The sequence below is a fragment of the Cebidichthys violaceus genome, unplaced genomic scaffold (assembly GCF_023349555.1).
Source record: "Cebidichthys violaceus isolate CVI_PGR_0920_01 unplaced genomic scaffold, fCebVio1.0.p SCAF_32, whole genome shotgun sequence".
NCBI lineage: Eukaryota > Metazoa > Chordata > Actinopteri > Perciformes > Stichaeidae > Cebidichthys > Cebidichthys violaceus.
Genome location: NW_027176506.1, coordinates 842,929 through 864,333, shown reverse-complemented (window position 1 = coordinate 864,333; position 21,405 = coordinate 842,929). Strand labels below are relative to the sequence as shown.

Sequence of the window (21,405 nt, the reverse complement as noted above, 5' to 3'; positions counted from 1 at the left end):
TGGAAGCTGGTGGTGCACTAGCAGAGAAACAAGAGGCCACATGTCCTGGTTATCACCTAGGAGTAAATGGAAAGTGCAACGTTAAGCTCATGCAAGGCTACCTGGGGGTCTAGATTAACTTTAAAAAAAAAGAAAAATGGATTGGATACACGACCCCCCCACCCTCTTCAGGAAGGGGCAGAGCAAAGGGTTCTTCCTGAGGAGTGTTTGCAACAGCTTCCTAAAATGTTCCCAGAGAACTGTAGCAGTCAGCCCCTTCTCAGGGTGGTGACATCACAGCTGGTGAAGAAGGCGTGTCTGAGAGCATGCCTGCTCCATCAGGGCGAGCCACAGCGGATCTACCAGGTATGGAAATCTGATTTCATCACCTGCATATTTGATTTGATAGGTTTTTACGCCGGATGCTCTTCATGAAGCAACCAGCCCATTCACGGCGTTCAGAGGGGGGGGGGGGGGCATGTTTCCACACCAACACGAGACCCGGTTGCTGTGAGGCGACAGTGCTATCCACCACAGGCCCAGCAGGGGAGGATGAAAGACCAGAACATACTGGACAGCCCTCAGACACAGCTCTCATGTGTCCACGGCCAGCAGACTGAACGGAGCCGTGGAGACCAGACTAGACCAATCCCTTTGCATCGGTGGAAGTACAACATGGGTAAGGCGTGTACAGCTTGACCTAACATTTTGAGTTGAATTGCTCTTATATAGTTTATATTTTCATGTACTTGTCTTCGATACTTCTTTCTGTTATGTACAGCTGACATCAGTAAAGCCTGGTCTCGTCTCAGTCTATATGCTACGTTATGTTTACCGTCAGCTTCCTGTACCAACGTTTGGGATTCACCAAGAAGTTCCATGAAGTTCTCTCCAACATGGAATGCAAGTAGAGACAACGGACTAAATGAATATGGTCATTCTATTGCAAACTGGTTTTCAAGCAACATTTATATTTTGTTGGGCAAGTCATCGTATAAAGAGATTTAGCAACTTTCTCAACCTCAGTATCACATGCACACAAAACAGACAGCAGAACCAAAGAGCTTCAGCAGAGCGGCGTCAGAGTATATGAACCCGCCCGTCGGGGGGGGGGGGGGTAGTGTTCTGTCCCTACTGTACATCTGGTGTGTCTGGAGGGTATTACATCTCCCTCCGCTTGGATTTTGATACACAGAGTGATGGGGTGGACACAGTAGCATGATTCAACTAGCTAATTCAATGCTATTGAACGAATGTCTCAGCGGTCAGTGCCGTCCATGGAGAAGCTTCTTATGGACACAGTGGACGAAATCTAAAAGGCAGTATTTATTGCAGGGTTGGTGTACTGGACTGTATTCGATCACACAGCTGTGCATGACAGCATCCACTTCCTGGACATGTACACACAATACATTTTCTATGGGAGACATATTTACAGTGAGATCATAGAGATAAGGGGAGATGCTTCCAGAAGATCACTTTAAAGCATAGACATGGTGGGCTATGAAAACGATAAAAAAAAGAAAAGCCACAGATAAAAACAATCAGTGGACGTGAGCAGAAGGCGCTGGGAGGACACGTGTTATCCCATCAGGCAGAGGAATGCAGCTCCCTGTCATCCCTCTCTTCCTCATCCATTCTGCGTCCGTGTTTCCGGAAGTACTTGTAGCGCTGGACGTACAGCTTCACCAGGTTGCTGACTTTGACCGGGTTGATTTCTCCGGTGCGGCTGTGGCAGATCTGAGACGAGGACACGGAGTGATTTATTAGCCCGTTTCAATCCAAAAGACATACGTTCATACCTGCATGTTAATTGTGGGAATAGATAGTACTGTTGCTTCATCAGTCAGCTCAAACTCCACGTAGTGAGCTAAGACGTGCACTCCGTGATCTAACTGACCGGCGTGTTGCTATGTCCCCTGATGTGTGCTGAGGCTGACCTTATGCACTGCTTTCCTGAGGATGTCTTTGTAGTCGTCCTTGTTGATGTCTTTGCGCTGATAGTAAGGTTTGATGGCGAGCTTCACCTCCTCCACGGCCCGCTCCTGGGTGTGCAGCTTCTTCAGGTACTGGGCAATGCAGGTCAGAGAGATGTTGAATTAATGGAATAAGAATAATAAGACATTCTCTCTTTATCATGCTTTTACAAACACAGTTAACCGTCTGAACCTCTGAATTGAAAAACATGTTTTCTTTAAACAATTGCCAAAACTACACCGTTTATCATAGCCAGTCTTTATCGTCAGAACGACCCTTGAACACATCATGTGTGACAAACGCTTTCCCCAGAAAAAAAGCAGCCAAAGAGAAGCTTCAAATTATGATATTTCATAAAAATCGTTTTAACCAGATTCTGTAAATAAACATTCAATTCTGCGCTCCTCTGTGCAACTAGGCAGCCAGGATCGACCCGCTAAAGACCAACATGTGAGAGAAATGCTGTGAAAGAGGACGGGAGAGACTGTAAGGAACAACAGGGAACATGTTGGATAATATAGATTCCATTGTTCTCCACTTCTTATAAAAGATATGAAACTTCTTTTTTTCTAGCATGGTAACTGTGTTGTACTGAAGACATGTTGAAGTTCTCTCTTCTTCTAGTGGTTGCTCTGTTTCCATAGAGATACAGGACTTACACACTGAAAACCAAGGCCCCTGGAGTGTGATGTGACCGGGTTAACGAGCTTCACATGATCGAAGCAAAGATACCAGACTAATATTTACCTCCATCTAAAACAGGCTGTCCTTTAGTTCTACTGTCCTCTGTTCCCTCAGCTAGCTCAAGCCTCCCTCCATGTCAACCTGTCGTCTTCAGAGGTTTAGACCAATGCACATTTCCACAGCACTAATCCCATGAATCTGCTGATCTGAGCTGACGGACAGAAATGCTATTTTCATTCACTTATTGCAACATTATGAACAACTTATCATGTCAGCCATTACATTATTATTTGGCTACTTGTAGTTATTATTAATAGGTTATAAAACCCTGTAAAAATGAGGGTTCTTCAATCAATACCTATGGTGTTGAGGTCAGAACTGGTTAAAGCTCAACACCGGAAGAGAGCGCCTCAGAGCATGGAGAAAAAATTGTGCGGAGCTCCCTACTAACTCAAGACTGGGTTTATAAACGTTGACTCAAGACTGGGTTTATAAACGTTGACTCAAGACTAGATTTATAAACGTTGACTCAAGACTGGGTTTATAAACGTTGACTCAAGACTGGGTTTATAAACGTTGACTCAAGACTGGGTTTATAAACGTTGACTCAAGACTGGGTTTATAAACGTTGACTCAAGACTGGGTTTATAAACGTTGACACAAGACTGGGTTTATAAACGTTGACTCAAGACTGGGTTTATAAACGTTGACTCAAGACTGGGTTTATAAACGTTGACACAAGACTGGGTTTATAAACGTTGACTCAAGACTGGGTTTATAAACGTTGACTCAAGACTGGGTTTATAAACGTTGACTCAAGACTGGGTTTATAAACGTTGACTCAAGACTGGGTTTATAAACGTTGACACAAGACTGGGTTTATAAACGTTGACTCAAGACTGGGTTTATAAACGTTGACACAAGACTGGGTTTATAAACGTTGACTCAAGACTGGGTTTATAAACGTTGACTCAAGACTGGATTTATAAACGTTGACTCAAGACTGGGTTTATAAACGTTGACTCAAGACTGGGTTTATAAACGTTGACTAAAGACTGGGTTTATAAACGTTGACTCAAGACTGGGTTTATAAACGTTGACTCAAGACTGGGTTTATAAACGTTGACTCAAGACTGGGTTTATAAACGTTGACTCAAGACTGGGTTTATAAACGTCGACTCAAGACTGGGTTTATAAACGTCGACTCAAGACTGGGTTTATAAACGTCGACTCAAGACTGGGTTTATGAACGTCGACTCAAGACTGGGTTTATAAACGTTGACTCAAGACTGGGTTTATGAACGTTGACTCAAGACTGGGTTTATAAACGTTGACTCAAGACTGGGTTTATAAACTTTGACTCAAGACTGGGTTTATAAACGTTGACTCAAGACTGGGTTTATAAACGTTGACTCAAGACTGGGTTTATAAACGTTGACTCAAGACTGGGTTTATAAACTTTGACTCAAGACTGGGTTTATAAACGTTGACTCAAGACTGGGTTTATAAACTTTGACCAGCCATGCTGATATCCGGTGTTACTGTTTTTTGTTTATGAACAAACTGGGTCTACATTATTTTTTTCCCTTCTTATCCAAATGCTAAATCAGTAAAATACTTTAATATATAAATGGTTTCAGTTATAGCTTCTGTAATGAATCTATGAAAATATATGAATATGTCCACGTTATTCAAGAAAGTAACAATAACATTGCAAACTGAAATCATTTTGGCTGAGACAGAAATATTGGGTAGACGTGGACAAGAAGCAGCAAGAGCTGGATGTGTCACATGACTGTCCTGATCTGTGCATGAACCTGAACTGACCTTATCAGGGTCTTTGCTCTCATTGTCCCATCCAGTGTCCCCAGAGCTCCCAGTAAGTCCCGACAGCCCCACGGGCATGATGAAGGGTGGGGTCTGTGCACATCCACCACCTATGGAGGGGTGCAGGAGAGAGGGAGGGGTTTTGGTGCAGCCAACCAATGGAAGGGAGCTGTGGAGGATGAACTGGGCTGGGCTCAGACCGGGAGGCGGAGGGAGAGAGGGAGGGGGAGGGATCTGTGAGGAGGAGGCTGAGGAGGGAGGAGCCAGCTGGGACTGGCTCTGATTGGCCTGTGAGAGAATCTGCAGGAGAGACATGAGACAAAGTAAAGGCACAGTCATCAGCCGCCTCCTTCAACAGGACTGAGCTCTGACAAGCACAATCACAAGGGCCCCATGTTCTCTTCATGTCCAGCTTGAGAGAGAGCTCTCATAACAGAAAAAGACATTTTCATGCTGTGAGTCTGTGTGTGTTTATTTCCGTCTCTCTGGATACAGATGCAGTCAGTGATGGGCATTAGCCCCCCACTGTTCGCCATCACCGAACTTTAGCGGTCAAAACAACAGCTGAGTGTGAAGATGGGTGTGGTCCGAGCAAGGGAGCTGAAGTAAGGGGGCAGGAAGTGGGGAAAGGGCGTTTGTTGAATTCTGAATATTACAAAAAAACGTATTGAGCGAGATAATCAGCAACTCACCAAAACAAGTGGTCTTTGGTCAGAAGCCGTCCCTATCACATGCACCATTTAAACACCTAGCAGTTAAGCACAGCCAAAGGCTCTGGAAGTTGCCTTTCTTTTAACAAAGTAGAATAAAAGACATTATTTTCTATGACCCTTAAAGTCCGTCTTAATAATATTTAAACAATCATGTCAAACCTGGCTGGTTGCTTGAATGAACTCTTGTGCTTTGGCTCTGCTGGCGATATTGGCCTCCTCCATTTTGAAGAGCAGAGCGGTCACTGAGAGGAAGAATGATGAAGAGCATTATTTTCAGAACAGGAATTGATAAACATAACATACATGACAAGGCAACATGTAATTTATCTCTATGAGCCAATCAACTCCGAATGCTGCTTTTCACAAGCACTGCATGCACAGCGTCGTAGCAGAGGACGCCATTTATGACTCTTTTCATTGCAACATTTCCAAAACACGTGGCCAGTTTAAACAAAAAGCCGATATCATGAAGTCATATATCACTGTAAAGCTAATGCTGCGTTCACTCCAAATGCAAAGCTAACTTTCTCCTCGCATTACTCCCGGGATCATTTGTGGTCATTCATCTCCATGGAAACAGTTATCAACTAAGCCATTTACTTCCGCCCTCAACCATAAAAGAAAGAACTATTTCTGCTTATACTTGTTGAGGAAGTCCCAGACATGCCGGGACACTAAAGGCCGTCTGGGTTCACAAGGTCATCTGGAGGCGATGGGTGGATTTCATGGCGGTGTATTCACTGTGGGAATTTTTTTTGTCCGTCATGTGTTTGTTGCGTTGTAAACGGGCTACAACTGAATTGTGCTGTGTTGCATAATGACAATATTGATAATATTCAAAATGACGTAAACACCTGGGCTTAAAAAGAACGTGTGGAACACAAAGATTTACTTCACTTTAAATGTCAGAAGCAGGTTGTTTGGACTGCTGTGGGTGAGCCTATCCTTCATGATCTGCTCCACACTCAACCAGAGCTGTGCACGGAGGCGCTTCTTTGCATTTGCGATGTACCTGGCAGCAGGATCAGTGGCAGAGCTGTCCAACTCATCATGCTGCCAGGAACGCCGTCAAAGGCCGAGGACAAGCCCTCATCATAGCACAGGGGTTTACTGGATTCTAATGTACACACATAAGGGGGCGGCTGTATCTGCTGCCATTTGGGCCGTTCCACATCACCCCTAGCAGCTGCAGTAATGGACTGAGCCATCTTGAGCCTGATCAGTAAGACAGGATGGGTCCTACTGATCCACAGTAACAGACTGAGGACTAGAGGTGCCGGTCTGGTCTTGTGGACATGAACATAGACCACATGTTCTGATGAAGGAGGAACAACGTCTGGAGTGTTCCTGCTGAAAACACTGTGCAGCACATTATATCATGTTGAGTATATGATGCACAGGAAGATAAATGGCTCCATGTCTAAAAACGTTCACGTACATCACGTTTCATGCTTTTATGAAAAAGCGATCATTTTCAGGCTTACAGTATAGTTCTAACAGAGATTATAAGAACACATTTGTGGAAGGTTTTAGACCTTTGTACCATTTTATGCCTCTGCTGCTTACAAAGCTATTTACAACTAATAACAGAATCCAATGCAAAGTTCTAAACATTGGATCAGAGTTACCGTATTTTCCGCACTATAAGGCGCACTTAAAAGCCTTTAATTTTCTCAAAAAACGACAGTGCGCCTTGTAATCCAGAGCGCCTTATATATGGATCAATTGGTTAATTGGTTGATCCATACTGGTTGTACACGGCGCTCTGTCAAAATGTTTCAGTACGACTGGTAAACTACAAAGCCGCACCGCTTGCAGCATTACGGCTACCGTAGTCAGGGGCGTCGCCGAAGTAATAGCGGTAAACACCGGTACTGTGCTGTAGTAGCTTCTATTCTATGCGCCTTATAATCCGGTGCGCCCTATATATAAAAACAGTTCTAAAATAGGCCATTCATTGAAGGTGCGCCTTATAATCCGGTGCGCCTTATAGTGCGGAAAATACGGTAAGTTTGTTCTGATAACAGATGCTGTTATTCATGTAATGTAGCATTTTGAAGCTTTCGGCACATCAGATCAATATGAAGTTAGTTATAAGGGGCGTTTGCCTAATTATAGAGTTAGAGGTCAAAGATCAGTGTCATGAGAAGGTGACTGGTAGACACATTGTAGTCTAAGCTTCACCATGATGTATGACTTCATGACATTCTGTGTAGGATACCCTCTCTTCAACTGGCTTCATGTTTAAAACAACACAGAAATTATGGAGCGATACAAAAATAGAAAGCTACCTCTGCTGCAATGGTATCTTACATTTCCAACAGTGGGGACACAGACCCTTACAAAACCTACGAGACATGATCCCTCCCTGGCCGGGACTCTGACCCTTTGTATGCCCCTCCAAGGTGTGACTATTGGTAATAACATGGCAGGCTGCACATCTGTGGAGGGTACTCACACGCTAGGACTCCTCCAGTCGTGCAGTCCACCCCGGTCTGCAGACTCCAGGGAAGGGCGGGTGCTGCTGGAGGGGGGGGGGGAGGAGGCTTACTAGCAGACGAGGAGGACACAGAGGAGGAGGACGGGTCTGACGAAGACAGAGGCAGAGAAAGGGAAGTGAAAGCGCAGCCTGCCGAAGAGGACGAGCACGGAGGTGAGGCCAGGGATTTGGGCGCATCATCTGGAGGAGGGGGCTTGGCAGTGGGTGTAGACAAGGCAATGCTGAGGCCAGCTCCCTGGGGGGTAGACAGGCTGGACGGACTGGATGCCGGGAGCGTGGGGCTGGTCTGGGTCGGACAGTCTTCAGCTAGGAAAGAAGGGTCTGGAGTCTTACAGCTGCTGTCCACAGTCTGAGAGTCTGGCGAAGACTCCCTGGTGTCCCGCAAAGGAGCCACGGAGGGTGGAGGAGTGTGGGGGGGCGAGGAGGAGGGTGGGAGCACACTGGTAGAGGAGGAGGAGGAAGAGGAGGAGGAAGAGGAGGAAGAACAGGGCGCAGGGCCAGCTTGGCTAGTATGCGGACTGACCGACTTGCTCCCATCTCCAACAGCAGACTGGACATCTGAGGAGGCTCCCCCCCAGCCCTCGGACTGGGCTTTTGTTTGGCCGTCGTCTCCGGCCGTCAGCCCGACTGCTCCGCCCTTCTCTCTCGTCTTCTTGGCCAGGCGACGGCGGCGCTTGGTTGCCAGAGATGATGAGGGGGAGGAGGCAGAGGAGGAGGTGGATGTGATGGAGCTTGGTTTTGTTTTCTTGGATTTCAGTCCTGCAGGACTGGTTAGGGAGGATGGTGGCCCAACAAGGCTGCTTCGCTTCCCCATACTGGCCAGATCTTTACTACGGTTGCCCAGTGACAGCGGCTCTGAGCAAGGTTTGAGGAAGGGAGACCTGCTCTCATTGTCCCTGCAGAAGACTACTGCAATCGAGCCGCCCACCACAGAGCCCCCAGCGCCCCCTCCTGTACCCCCTGGCCCTAACAGGTCCATGCCCAGCTTTCCAGAGCCAACTGAAGTCCCCGTGGTGCTGCTCACGCCCTCACGCACCAGCACAGACACTTTCGACTGAAGCTTGCCTTTCCGACTGCCGCCGCTCTCTTTCTTGGATTTGCCAGAGTGACCCAAATCCTTTCTGCTTCCTTTGTTCCGGTCTTTGTCCTTTCCCATCTTCCTGGCTCGCTTTGCTGAGGGGAGGCCCGATGAGGCGGCGGCAGAGCCCGAGGTGACCGTCAGCGAGGAGAGACATTTGCCTTTAGAGGAAGAGGAGGAGGAGGAGGATTGGTCAATTTTCTTTAATGCGTGAGATTTCTTTTTCGGGTGATGTCTTCCAGTCTTGGGGGTAGTTTTAGTTTTGGGGCTGGGGACTGGTGGTTCTGGAGGCAGGGCAGCAGGCGGTGTATCCTCAAGGGACGGGTAGTCCGAGTCTAAAGCCTCACCATCCAAAGACAACACGTCAATCTCCAGCTTGTCTGAATAGCGGTCCGACTCGTAGCTGTGATACCTCGGTGGTGAGATCGACTGCGATTGGCTGTGACAACTCCCCTGGTCATCCATCTCTCCAGCGGAGTGCCATTTCCTCTTCTTCTTCCTCTTGTGGGGCTTGTCAGAGTCTTGTGTGGGCCGACAGGGAGAGGTCGGGGCGAGCCTTGGGGAGCCGGGTACGGTAGTGGTGGTTGTGGTGGTGGTGACTGTGATAGTTCTCTTGATGGCAAATAGGTCAGACCCATTGAGGTCTTGGATGGATGGCGGGACAACAGGACGGCCGTCCCGACGGCGTTCCCTCTCACGCTGGCCGTCTCGGTCGCCGTCTCTCTTTTCCCTGCTTCCTTTGGACCTCTTTGAAGTGCCCCGCTCTCTGCTGCTCGAATGTTGTCTTCCCTTCCTTTCCCTCTCCTCCTTTCTGGAGCTAGAATCTCGATCTCTTTCATCTCTTCTATGGCTACTCGTCCGATTCTGCTCTCTGTCCCTGTCTCTCTCTCTTCCTCTGTCGCTCTCTCTGTTTCTGTCTTTCTCCCGTTCCTTCTCTCTGGGTCTTTCTTCAGATAGGCTTGAAAGAGGCTGTCTAGCGTGGCCCCCTCTTCCTGAAGAGTTGCAGGACCTTGAGGCCTCTGGGCTGCTGTGATGTCTTTTCTTCCTCTTCCGGCTACTACTCCTGCTGCTCCTCCTCCCTTTAACTTCCTTCCCGGTCTTGTGCCCTCGCTCCTTTTCCTTGCTCCTCTCTCGACCTCCCTCTTTTTCCTTTCTACTCTTTTTTCTTCTCTCCTCCTTCTCCCCAGCCTTCCTATCCTTGCTTTTCTGTCGATCGGAGTCCTTGGAACTCTTGGAGGACTTGCTGCGGTTCTTGGCGCCTTGTTCTATCGGAGGTGTGAGAGGGGAAGAGGGTGTAGAAGCTGGAGGATGGGAGGGAGGCAGTGGCTGAGGAGAGAGAGGAGAGGAAGCAGGAAAGGAGAGATATCTTTCCTTCCGCCTGCTGACCAACTTCCTTCTCAGATCCTCCACTCCTACCACGGGCTCGTCCTCAGGCTCCCTGTCCGCCTCCCAGTTGCTCTCTGTGCGCACAGACACAAAGCCATCCCCGTCCAGCACCCGGAGGATGCGCTCTGGCTTTGATCCAAAGAAGGAAACACTGGGAGAACTTATGGGGAGGGGTTCTCCAGCTGCTCTCTTATTGCCTCCATCTCTGTCAGCAGCCCCAACGATCTCCCCTTCCTCTATCTCAGAGTGATCAGAGTCAGCACACCTCTGCTCCCTGGCTCTGGCAGAGCTGCATTCCACTCTCCGTCTCAGAGGGAGCTGGGTGGACAGAGAGGGGCTGGGCAGGTCAGTCAAGGCCTCGGTGGAGTCTGGAGGTTCTTCCTCCTTCTCCTCATCATCATCTCCTCTCTCAGCATTTCTCTTCACCCCCCTCACTTTGCCACTTCCATCATCATCGTCATCATCATCATCATCCGATGCTGGGGAACCAGTGGGGTCGAAGGGGTCATATTTCTCCCCTTCCCCTTCCCCTTCCTCCCCCTTCACTCCCTCAGTAGGATGGAAAGGATCATACATCTCCCTTTTCCTGCTTGCTTCTTCACAATCAACACGTGGCGGCACTGAATTGTGAGGGAAGAGGTCTGAGGAGACGGTGTTGGGTGCAGGTGTGGAGAGAGACTGCGTTGCTAGAGAGGCAGAAGTGGAGGACACCCTGGCCACCTCCGTCCCCTGGGTCGGACCTTTTACATGGTTCTGATAAACTGAGGAGTTGCCGCAGACAGAGGAGGATGTAGACAGGGGTGAAGACGGATCGGATGACGGCGACGACGGAGACAAGGACGGCGAGCAGGGAGGAGGGCTCCTGGCAGTCTCTCCAACTCCACTTGGGGAAGAGGAGGCAGCGGGCCTCCGTTTGAAGCCTGATGCTGGAGTCAAGTCCATGGGCCAGGAAAACTAGGGGAGCAGGAGTCAGACAGTGGGTCCTGGAGGATGGTCGCCACGCTGGGAAAATGGAATCCAGGAATAAACCTATTAGAAAGAACAGGACACATGCAGTCTTTATCTTACCATGAAAATCTACTGGACATGTTGAGAACACAGAGGAAGCAGCCTGTGGTCTTTGTGATCACTTTAAAGACGTGACAATGATACAGCTGGTTCATTCGGATAAACTACAACTAGTGGTGTAACGGACAGAGCCCCTCACAGCAGCACGCCTGTGAACCCTGGATTAATTAATGTGGTCAGGACATCATGGTGTCCAGTAAGACATGTGGTCAGGACATCCTGGTGTCCAGTAAGACATGTGGTCAGGACATCCTGGTGTCCAGTAAGACATGTGGTCACAGTAAGACATGTGGTCAGGACATCATGGTGTCCAGTAAGACATGTGGTCAGGACATCCTGGTGTCCAGTAAGACATGTGGTCAGGACATCATGGTGTCCAGTGAGACATGTGGTCAGGACATCATGGTGTCCAGTGAGACATGTGGTCAGGACATCATGGTGTCCAGTGAGACATGTGGTCAGGACATCCTGGTGTCCAGTGAGACATGTGGTCAGGACATCCTGGTGTCCAGTAAGACATGTGGTCAGGACATCCTGGTGTCCAGTGAGACATGTGGTCAGGACATCCTGGTGTCCAGTGAGACATGTGGTCAGGACATCCTGGTGTCCAGTAAGACATGTGGTCAGGACATCCTGGTGCTTTCAGTCTCTGATCTCTGATGAGTTACATTGTGAACAACCAGTCAGAGTCCAGATGACAGGAGAACGAAGGTTCTGTTCAGTTACATTATGATGCCTTCAAGCTCTGTTCAGTGAAAATGAGTACTGGGCAAAGATAGATGATGTGTTCAAATGTAGTCTTGTAAAAATGTAGTGTTGGTGAAAAACTTGAACAAATCCAGTTGTTTGAAGGAACAATGATGTTCAGAAATAGATATTAGAGGGAATTATGAGCCGCTTACAACAACCATAAACAGTTTAGATTACATCATTATAACCACTTATGACATTTATTAAACCATAAAATTACAATCTTTTAATTTCTTATCTGAATTGTTTGTTTTAAGAAAAACAAAGTAAAAGACTAACTTTCAGAACGTGTATTTAAAGTATCTAGCATTACGGTTCCCTCACAGCCCATTTAACTCGCGGTACCGTCCCATGTTGAGCTCGGACGCGTCTCTGCTCAGTGTACCGTTTACCGTGTCAGAGCCTGTGTACGTTGAGCCTGTTGTTGATGAAACAGAAGTAACGTTAGGCCTACCGTTACACATTTCGCTGTAACGTTAACGACGTGTACTCAATGTTAGCCTGACCGTGGGCTTCACGGTTCACGTCACATTGAACACCTTCGTGTCGTCGACGTTCATAGACGCATGTGATTTAGTTTATAACAGACGGAGCTAACGAACAGCCTCAGGTATCGGTGCGCTAGCTAGCTTAACTGATCCGTCCTCACCGTAGCTAACGCTAGCTGAAGGCAGAGCCGGGCGGTGTAGCGCTTTACCTGTAGTCCGCTGGTGTGCAGTCTCTGCTCAAAGCCACCTTCTTGCATCACATTAAACCAGCCGCTAACATACAGCGTGAACCGCTTCTTTTTGCCGATTTAGAAACGCACCCGTATCCCCATTCCACCAACCGCCGCCGCCATCTTCCTTCTTTCCCCTCACACCGGACGACAAAGACTGCTGGGAAACATAGTTCAGTGCGCAGTCACAGCGTCTTCCGCTCATTTCTCCGCAAAATCACATTCACGTTCCATTCAAACAACCATTTTAACATTAGCAAAAGACATGCGACGACAATATTACAAAGACAGGCAATTGAAATGAAACGAAGATGATTTTTTTAATGTCTCATCTTTAGATTTTAAAGAGGCCCTTGCATTCAAATTGGCCATATCAAGTTACTAACGCATAACTATAGAGCCTGGAATGTATCATCACCCTGTTTAATTATAATTAATCAATGCGTATTCAAAATATGCATGACCAAACTCAAAGTGAAAAATATATATATACACACACACACACACACACACACACACACACACACACACACACACACACACACACACACACACACACACACACACACACACACACACACACACACACACACACACACACACACACACACACTAAATGTATTTAGTTAATGTTTGCCATAACAAAACATGAAATAATTATTCACAAATATGTAACACAAATATGCTTTATTTAATCTCAAAATGCTTTACATTGTGTTGTTTCACAGCCAAAGCACGTTTCATCCACTTTGTACAAGATCACCAAAAGCACAACTTAAGACATCATCACAGAAGAACCGTCTGCTTCAACAGAGAGGAGCCTCCACTAGCCCTACATGTCCCACAGCCACATGTGTCCAGATGTGGACGGTGAGACGGTGTTGACGTGTAACAGAGCTCCTCCCATCCAGCAGCCTCTCACCAACCCACCGGTCTGAGCAGCAGGCCACAGGGACTCCAGCAGCTGAATTCACACACGACACCAAGGGTCCAGGAGAGCAACGTGAAAAACAATCTTCTGACTTGGTAGAGATGACCGATTTTTTAAATCAATTGAATAAAATACCTGCAGAGCTCCTGAAGTTACAAGCACAACGATTGTGGACATATTATCCCCATTAATACACATGTGAACTACTTTGAACCGGTCACTTTGAATGGTTTCTTGTGTGACAATTTAGCCACAAGACAGAAACAGAACGCTTGTGTAGTGATGAACGACTTCACAAGGTGAAGTGATGACAGCAACGCCAATCACTGATTCCTATATACTGAGGTCCATAATGACAATATATAGACTCCTCCGTCTACAACCGGGTTATAATTTATTTGGTATTCTTCGAAAGACGCATATCAAGACAAACACCTCCATCATTTCTTTGGACATTAATGATCTACAGGCATGAATCTGTTCCTAGTGCACACGAGAAACTGTCATTTCAAGAGCTCTGTTCACACTGTACCTTTAGAAAATGATCATTCAAGTGAATATATTCACTAAAATAACAGTAACTCATAACTCAAACACAGCAATGCAAAGAAATAAACCAAATCAATTGGAAAACTGCTTTGAGAGCTTAGGTCAGACTTTGAGAACAGACGTTTTATTTTTTTAACTTGTTGGCACACATCTGTGTGTTTGAGTGACATGCCAACTGTAAACATTTGAGATATATTTAATGTGTACACAAAAACAAAATGAACGTAAAAAGAGTATAATGTCTATTTGGTGTACATTCAACACATTGTGACCTCATTAGAGTTCCCCTAAAATAACACCCAGAACAACAAAACAAAATACAAATCTGTAACAGTAAGCATGTGTCACACGAGTAGAGCCTCTAACCTCACCAACAGCTTGCATGAACACACATAAATAAACAGTCAGTGCTGGACAGTCAAGTGGAATCCATCCCTCCGTTTGTGCGCTTGTAGTAATTTATGAGTTGACGTTACCAACCGTCACTGCCTGGCTTTGTGACATCATCAGTGTAACTGCTGTTTCTGACCAATCAGCTGGCTCACCTGCTGTTGCCGCTACCAGCCCTGCATCCTCCTAGTGACGCTGTGAGAGGAAGGCTCAAACTCCCCCGATGGTCTCACCAAGCAAACCAAGTGGAACGCTCTCTATCCTTTTAGCTAGCTTCGTTTGGTCAAAGCTTTAGCGGTGGCCCAGTTCCATACTGCTTACTAACTCTAAATCACTGAAAAGATGAGCCTGGAGATGTTTTATATCCATCCATCCATCCTGGGGGGGCTGGAGCCAATCCTAGCTGACAGTGGGTGGAGGCAGGGTTCGTCCTGGACAGGTCTCCAGACTACCGCAGGGCTGACACAAAGATACAGACAACCATTCACGCCTACGAGCAATTTAGAGTCCTCGATTCACCTAAGATGCATGTCTTTGGCATGTGGGAGGAAGCCGGAGAACCCGGAAAGAACATGCAAACTCCACACAGAAGGTATTTGACGTGTTCCTTAGAATGAGAAAACACACCGTATGACCGTGGCGTATCAGTTGGACTGAGTGCAGGCTGCAGATTGGGTCATTTCCTGTTGGTATTACTTCCTGTTAGGATAAAACTCAAGTGTTGATTTCTTAATTACCAACTCAAAACAGCATACCACAAAAGACGAGTCTACAGAACATTCTGTATACACTTTGGATGAGGTATAGAATTTGGACGAAGCATTTGTGAGGAAGGAATTTCTCACTTAGTCTTAACTACAACTCTGTTCATTCAAACAATAAGAACATCCAAAAGTCCATTTGGATGCGTTGAGTATGTACCTGCTTCTCAAATCAGCGCTCATGTTTCACATCTGCATCTCAAACATAACGGAGATGTTTGAGGGCCGTCTTTGGCACGATAGGATTTTGCACTTGCAGGACCTCAGCACTGGTTACCACAACCAGAAGAGAAGCGCTCATGAGACAGACTGCACGGGACTCTGCATGTCCCTGCTAGACCCTGTCCCCCTGGGTCATGGCAGAAATGGCAGTAAAAGTACATGAAAGGGGCGGGGATATGTAATAGAGGGCGATATGACCTGGGCCAACAGGAGACCCAGCTTTGTTTGGGACAGGCAGCATAGAATTGTGTAGTAAAACTGAAGTGTGTGGTGGAGCAGCTCAGACCAGACCCGTTGTTCTCATCAACGCCCTTGCTTAAATAGTCAAACACTCTAAATCGTAACAATCCCCCAACTTCTCCCAGGGACTCCACAGCGTGGAGCCAGAGGACCTGAGAGGAGCTCAGAGCAGCAGCTGAACAAGAAGAGGCACCTCCTGCTTCAGACCAGCCCGGCGTCCTTGGCCATCTTGTAAAAAGCTCCTCTTTGAGCGAGGAGATTGGAGGGGGAGTCAAACTCTGCCATCTCTCCCTTGTCCAACACCAGGACCCTAGGGGAGCCAGAACACCGACGAAATGAATTATGTACGAGCAGCAAAAGAAGCACCAGTAGTACTGCAGCTGCTTCTTGTACTTCTACAATAGCTATCTCTACATGTGTTAGCACTAAAGCCTCGAATCTTATAGTTGAGAATATGTGACATCTCCAGAGGACGCCATCATTATCTTTACATGACAAAGTGTAAACATAAAGAACCATTTATCTTCTGACAATGAGATGACCATGCAATGCTCATCAGATGCAGGATCAATGACCACTGCTTCCTGTATGACCTAGTAGCACACAGAAACAACAGGTACTAACATATGAACTCATTCTGTAGTGGAGCGTCTACGTGTGGGAACATTACCTGGTGTAGTCCATGATGGTGTTAAGGCGATGAGCTATTGTCAGGACGGTGCAGTCCTCAAACTGAGAACGGATGGTGGACTGGATCAAGTTGTCTGTCTCCATGTCCACGGCTGCTGTGGCCTCGTCTAGAACCAGGATCTTGGTCTTCCTCAGCAGAGCTCTGGCCAAGCACACCAGCTGCCGCTGACCAACACTGGAGGGAAGACGGACGTAAGCGATCTAGAAACAGAGCGGCTCTCCTTCCTACCGTGGTTTTAGTGCTCGGACCAGGGTCTGCTTAGACCGTCCCTGGTCCTCTTTGGCTGTGTGTGCTTTTTAAGACCTGCTGAAGCATGTTCACATGTTGATGGAGGCTCGCAGTGTGTCTGAAATAATGCTGTAGAGCAGGTCAAGCGTTACTCAGCTTCTGCGATGGAGATATTAACTATGTAGTTGTATACTGCTTTCTTTAGACGTACAATATGAATGATGCATTCAGGGAACGTGAGGCTTTCTGGGAGGGTTTACTGACGATTTGTGAAGCCAGTTCCTAATAAAGGCCAGGCAAATGAATTCTAATGGCTTCTACTGCTTCCCTAATGACACGCTATACTTGTTGCAGATGTGTACCAGTAAAAAAGGAAGAAGGCTTTTACTATGAAATATCTGTGCAGCATGTGTTGACGGTCACTGAGTAGCGTGACACTGTCTCTTATACGAGCCTGACTTAAACACAAGCTCTCTCTGCGGTTGAGGTGAAGTACGTTTTCGGTAGTTATCAAGGCTGTGCATGAAGCAGGATTACCTGAGGTTCTCTCCTCCTTCACTACACTCATGGCTGAGCTTGTTGGGCAGGCCTGACACGAAGCTCTTGAGATGGGAATACTCCAGAGCTCTCCAGACTTCCTCATCAGAGTAGCTGTTGAAAGGATCCAGGTTCATCCTCAGAGAGCCTGAAAACAGCACTGGGTCCTGAGGAGAGGGGAAACCAACGGTCATCTGGAGATCTCAGACCATGGGCAAGCTGAGCCCCACTTCTAGGTGTCTTCTTTAAAAGGGTGCTACGAAGCCCTCAGAGGGACAGAAGCTGCACCTCCTCACCAAATTCACAGACCCACCAAAGCATCATTGTGACTTCTGCTACTTGTGACCAATGCACGTCATCAGTGGGTGTCAAGTTGACCCAAATCAGGCCCCGATCAGAATGGACGCAATGAGGCCAGATGCCGTCTCAGTGCCACACAGCTGTTTCTTTAGCTCGGCCGTATCATTTTTCAGTTTAACTGGGCGTAGCGCTCACTTCCACTCAGATGCAGTTTAACTCCGCGGTCTTCTGTGTCACCTCTGCACTGACCTGTGGTATGATGGTGATTCTGGAACGAAGCTCATGGAGGCCCAGCTGAGCAATGTCCACGCCGTCAATGAAGATGTGGCCCTCAGACGCCTCGATGATCCGGAACAGCGCCAGCGTTAGGGATGACTTTCCCGCTCCAGTGCGCCCCACGATCCCCACCTTATGGGTAGAAGCAGGAAATGTTACGTCAGCACAGACGTAATGCAATACACAGCCACTAACAATCACACACACACACACACACACACACACACACACACATCAATCAAAAAGACTGGTCAGGCAGTGATGTGAAGGCAGACCTTCTCTCCTCGGTTTATGTTGATGGTGATGTTGCGGATGGCGAGATCCAGGTCTTGGCGGTAGCGCAGGCCGAGGCCTCTGATGTCTATGCAGCCGTCAGTGGGCCACCCTGTGGGGAGGCTGGAGGGCTCCTGCTTCCACTCTGCCTGGAGGTCAGAGGTCACTCGTGTAAAGAAGCACGTCTTACTAAAGCAAAAGTATAATCAGCCAAAAGTATGCTTTCCTGTCAATGTTATAATATTACTAGTGCTGGGCAACGATTACAATTTTTAATACTTTAAAAACTCTAAAACAAATGATTTAAATGAAGCGGCGGGAGAAGGAAGAGACGCCACACAAACGGCTTCTTGTGTTTAAAATGTCCACTTAATGATAATTAAAAAAAAAGCACGATAGAATAATTGGCGGCGTTAATTAATGCGTTAACTTGCCCAGCCCTAATTACTATATATTCATAAGTTCACCTTGTGTCTCAGCTGATCAAGTTCAATCTAGTACCTTTAAGTGGGAGACTTACTCAAACACGGGGAAGAAGTAAACACAACGTTTACACACATCACCACACAACTTTATGACCTGGGGCTCAAACCAATAATCAGCCAACATGAATATATCCATACAGCAGATCATCAGCTGTATGGATATATTCATGTTCCTGGTACTCTGGTGTTTTGACTTTCATCACGGTCTGCAGCTCCACTCACTCTCCTCCATAGAGACCATCAAAGGGCAACAAGCTGTTCTGTCTATTGAGACAAAAAAGCCTTTCCCACTTTGAAATGAAACACGCTTTCATCGAAAGCCCAGATGTCCCAGATTTCCACCAGCGCTTAAACGCAGCATGCCTTTGTAGACCCGAGTGGAGCTGGAGACGTTGAGAATGGTCTCAAAACTCCACCTGATCAGTGCGAACACATCCAACAATCTGTAAACACATATCTCATACCTATACCCAATACCTAGATTCACTTTGCAGTACTTTTAATCCCAGGTCAAGTAGAGCCTCCGTCTCAAACCTCAAACAACGGATCACAGGATTCGTTCGTTTGTCGTCGTACCTCTTTCTCTGTGTCACTGTACTCTTTCACTCTCTCCACAGCCACTATGTTGGTCTCCACTTCAGAAGACATCCTCACCAGCCAGGTCAGGGAGGCAGTCAGCTGCACATGGGACAGAGGACAGGACAGAGGGACGGGACAGAGAACAGAGGAACAGGACAGAGGACAGAGGAACAGGACAGAGGAACAGAACAGGACAAAGGACAGAGGAACAGGACAGAGGAACAGGACAGAGGACAGCTTGTGAGACATCCGTCTCAGATCTGTGCATCAACCCAAATAGATGGAGGTGAAAGTCATTTAGATTGTAGATAGGTTGGAACATTCAGAAAATACTTTAGGACTCAATCAAACGCTACAGAAGCGTAATGCATTCTCTTGAAAAACAAAAACAGGATAAACAGGATACAGTCCCTATCAATCCAAGAGAACTTCTGATTTACTGGAGAGCTGATTTCATGGAAGCAGACATGTCCCGTCTACTTAGTTGAATCCAGCAGATCAGCACGGGCTTTACGTGTGAACAACTGCAAAGTTCTGAGGCGCCTGAGTAAAGTGTCAGAGCCAAGCCAAAACAAAACGGTTTATTCAGACCTTTTATTCTGATGACGATCATTGAATTCAGAAAACAGGGCAGCTCTTTTCTCTCAAGTGAAAGCAGCACGCCTCCCTAAAGGGCGGAGTCTTGGTAGAATGCCGCGTGCTTTGGATAATCTACAGACATCACTGAAGAGTTTCTCTGTGAGTTCAGAATGTTTTAGAAATGAACTGCATTAGTGACAGAGTTAGTGGAATCAGTTGTCAAACATTCAGAGGCTCCTGCTGTCCTGCACTTTGCTGAATGATGGAATTATATACATTTAAAAATACATGCAAAGCATCCTATAGCATAGAGAGGTTATCATAATGACATAATACTGTATAATCCGTCACTTCTCCGTGGCCCTGAAGGAGACGTGACCTGGGCGGGTGTGAGTGTTTACCTGGAGGGCGTAGGAGATGGACAGCCCCATGATGCCTGGACTGAGGCTCTCTCTGGCTATGACGGCAAACAAAGCAGCAAATGACACGATGCAGTTTCCTACAAACTCCAGGCGAACAGCAAGCCACCTACACAAACACAGAGTCATTGACACGAGAAGACAGGAGACCACTGTAAGAACAACTGAAGAAGAAATGCTGTTTGAAGAGATCGAAAGAATGATCAAGAATCTGTTCGTTCTGTCTTTGTCCTCACTAGGGACGAAGCATGCTGCTGCAGCAGGCAGTACGTTTAGTTAGTGACCTGTAACCGTGTCCTAACCTGTTTGCTACTATGCTGGGGTAGTAAGCCTTCTGGTTGTGGTCCACGCGCTGGTCACTCTCCCGGATGAAGCGCTCCTGTTCACCAAAGGCTCGAATGACGGAGGTGCCCAGCAGCGTTTCATTGAAGTGGGTGTAGATGGGTGAACGGCTGACCGACTCCAGGCGCTTCAGCTGGCGAGATGACGCCACATAAAACCTCTGGACACAGGAAGGACAGAGACCGCGGACCACTTCAAGTAACCAGTCAGAATGAAATGCAGTGATACTTGTGTTTCAGACCAAGCGTGTAGGAACATAGACCTTCTCGTCAATAGTACCCCATAGTTAGGGCTTCAAAATGTCCAACTAACCTGCACAAAAAAGTAGAGCAGACCGAGAACAGGAATGATGATAGCTACCAGTGGTGTTGCGATCAGGATGATAACGCAAGAGCCCATCACATTAAACATGGAGCCCATGAACATTTTAATAATGCTGGGGATCACTGAGTCAATGGTGTCGATCTCCTTGGCAAAGCGGTTGACCAGGTTGCCGCTGGGGGTTCGCTCAAAGAAGGACATAGGTGAGCGCAGGACATCATACAGCATGGACTGGTGGAGGCAGCGGGACGCCAGGATGCCCCCGATGGACGTGGAGAGGGAGTAGCCAAACACTGCCACACCTGCAGACATTTCAAAACACACATCCAAACACGGAGGTCAAAAACATCCCTACTGCACAAGTTTCACTTCAATAGCTGCGTTTGAAGAAGAGTCACCTGAACTGACACCAAATGAGCTGCGGTTTCAGATCCGAGTCAGGAACGAGTTTTGTGTTTCAAGTCCTGAACAAGTCAAGATCCTTCTCGTCTTCTGGACTGCACTGCCAACCATCCTCCCCCTCTTGCTTGTGTAATGTGACTGGCTCATTCAAAGCATCCGCTGTCAGAAGTCAGGTCAAAGTCAGAGTGTCGTCAAATGTC

The 21,405-nt window shown here is 47.2% G+C and overlaps 2 protein-coding genes across 3 annotated transcripts in view; both read right to left on the bottom strand.

Moving 5' to 3' along the window:
* Positions 1 to 1,290: 1,290 nt before the first annotated feature.
* scaf1 (SR-related CTD-associated factor 1) lies at positions 1,291 to 12,842 on the bottom strand. Of its 2 annotated transcripts, none has more exons than XM_068724767.1 (6): positions 12,660 to 12,842; positions 7,639 to 11,173; positions 5,340 to 5,422; positions 4,468 to 4,767; positions 1,920 to 2,048; positions 1,291 to 1,719 (listed from the first exon to the last, which is right to left on the bottom strand). In XM_068724767.1, exons 2-6 carry the CDS (start codon positions 11,084 to 11,086, stop codon positions 1,570 to 1,572), a joined length of 4,110 nt encoding a protein of 1,369 aa, XP_068580868.1. In that variant the 5' UTR covers positions 11,087 to 11,173; positions 12,660 to 12,842; the 3' UTR covers positions 1,291 to 1,569. The 2 variants fall into 2 exon arrangements, with proteins under 2 accessions (XP_068580868.1, XP_068580869.1); XM_068724768.1 differs by having other exon boundaries at positions 7,639 to 11,146.
* Positions 12,843 to 13,352: 510 nt separating this feature from the next.
* Positions 13,353 to 21,405, bottom strand: part of abcc1 (ATP binding cassette subfamily C member 1 (ABCC1 blood group)) — a 27,615-nt gene continuing 19,562 nt past the window's right edge. Inside the window, exons 23-31 of the mRNA XM_068724765.1 lie at positions 20,795 to 21,105; positions 20,443 to 20,642; positions 20,123 to 20,249; positions 19,140 to 19,241; positions 18,081 to 18,227; positions 17,779 to 17,937; positions 17,230 to 17,396; positions 16,444 to 16,638; positions 13,353 to 16,083 (exon numbers count right to left, since the gene is read on the bottom strand). Of these exons, the coding sequence (XP_068580866.1) occupies positions 15,975 to 16,083; positions 16,444 to 16,638; positions 17,230 to 17,396; positions 17,779 to 17,937; positions 18,081 to 18,227; positions 19,140 to 19,241; positions 20,123 to 20,249; positions 20,443 to 20,642; positions 20,795 to 21,105 (1,517 nt within the window). The 3' untranslated portion in view covers positions 13,353 to 15,974. The remainder of the gene's footprint in view (positions 16,084 to 16,443; positions 16,639 to 17,229; positions 17,397 to 17,778; positions 17,938 to 18,080; positions 18,228 to 19,139; positions 19,242 to 20,122; positions 20,250 to 20,442; positions 20,643 to 20,794; positions 21,106 to 21,405) is intronic.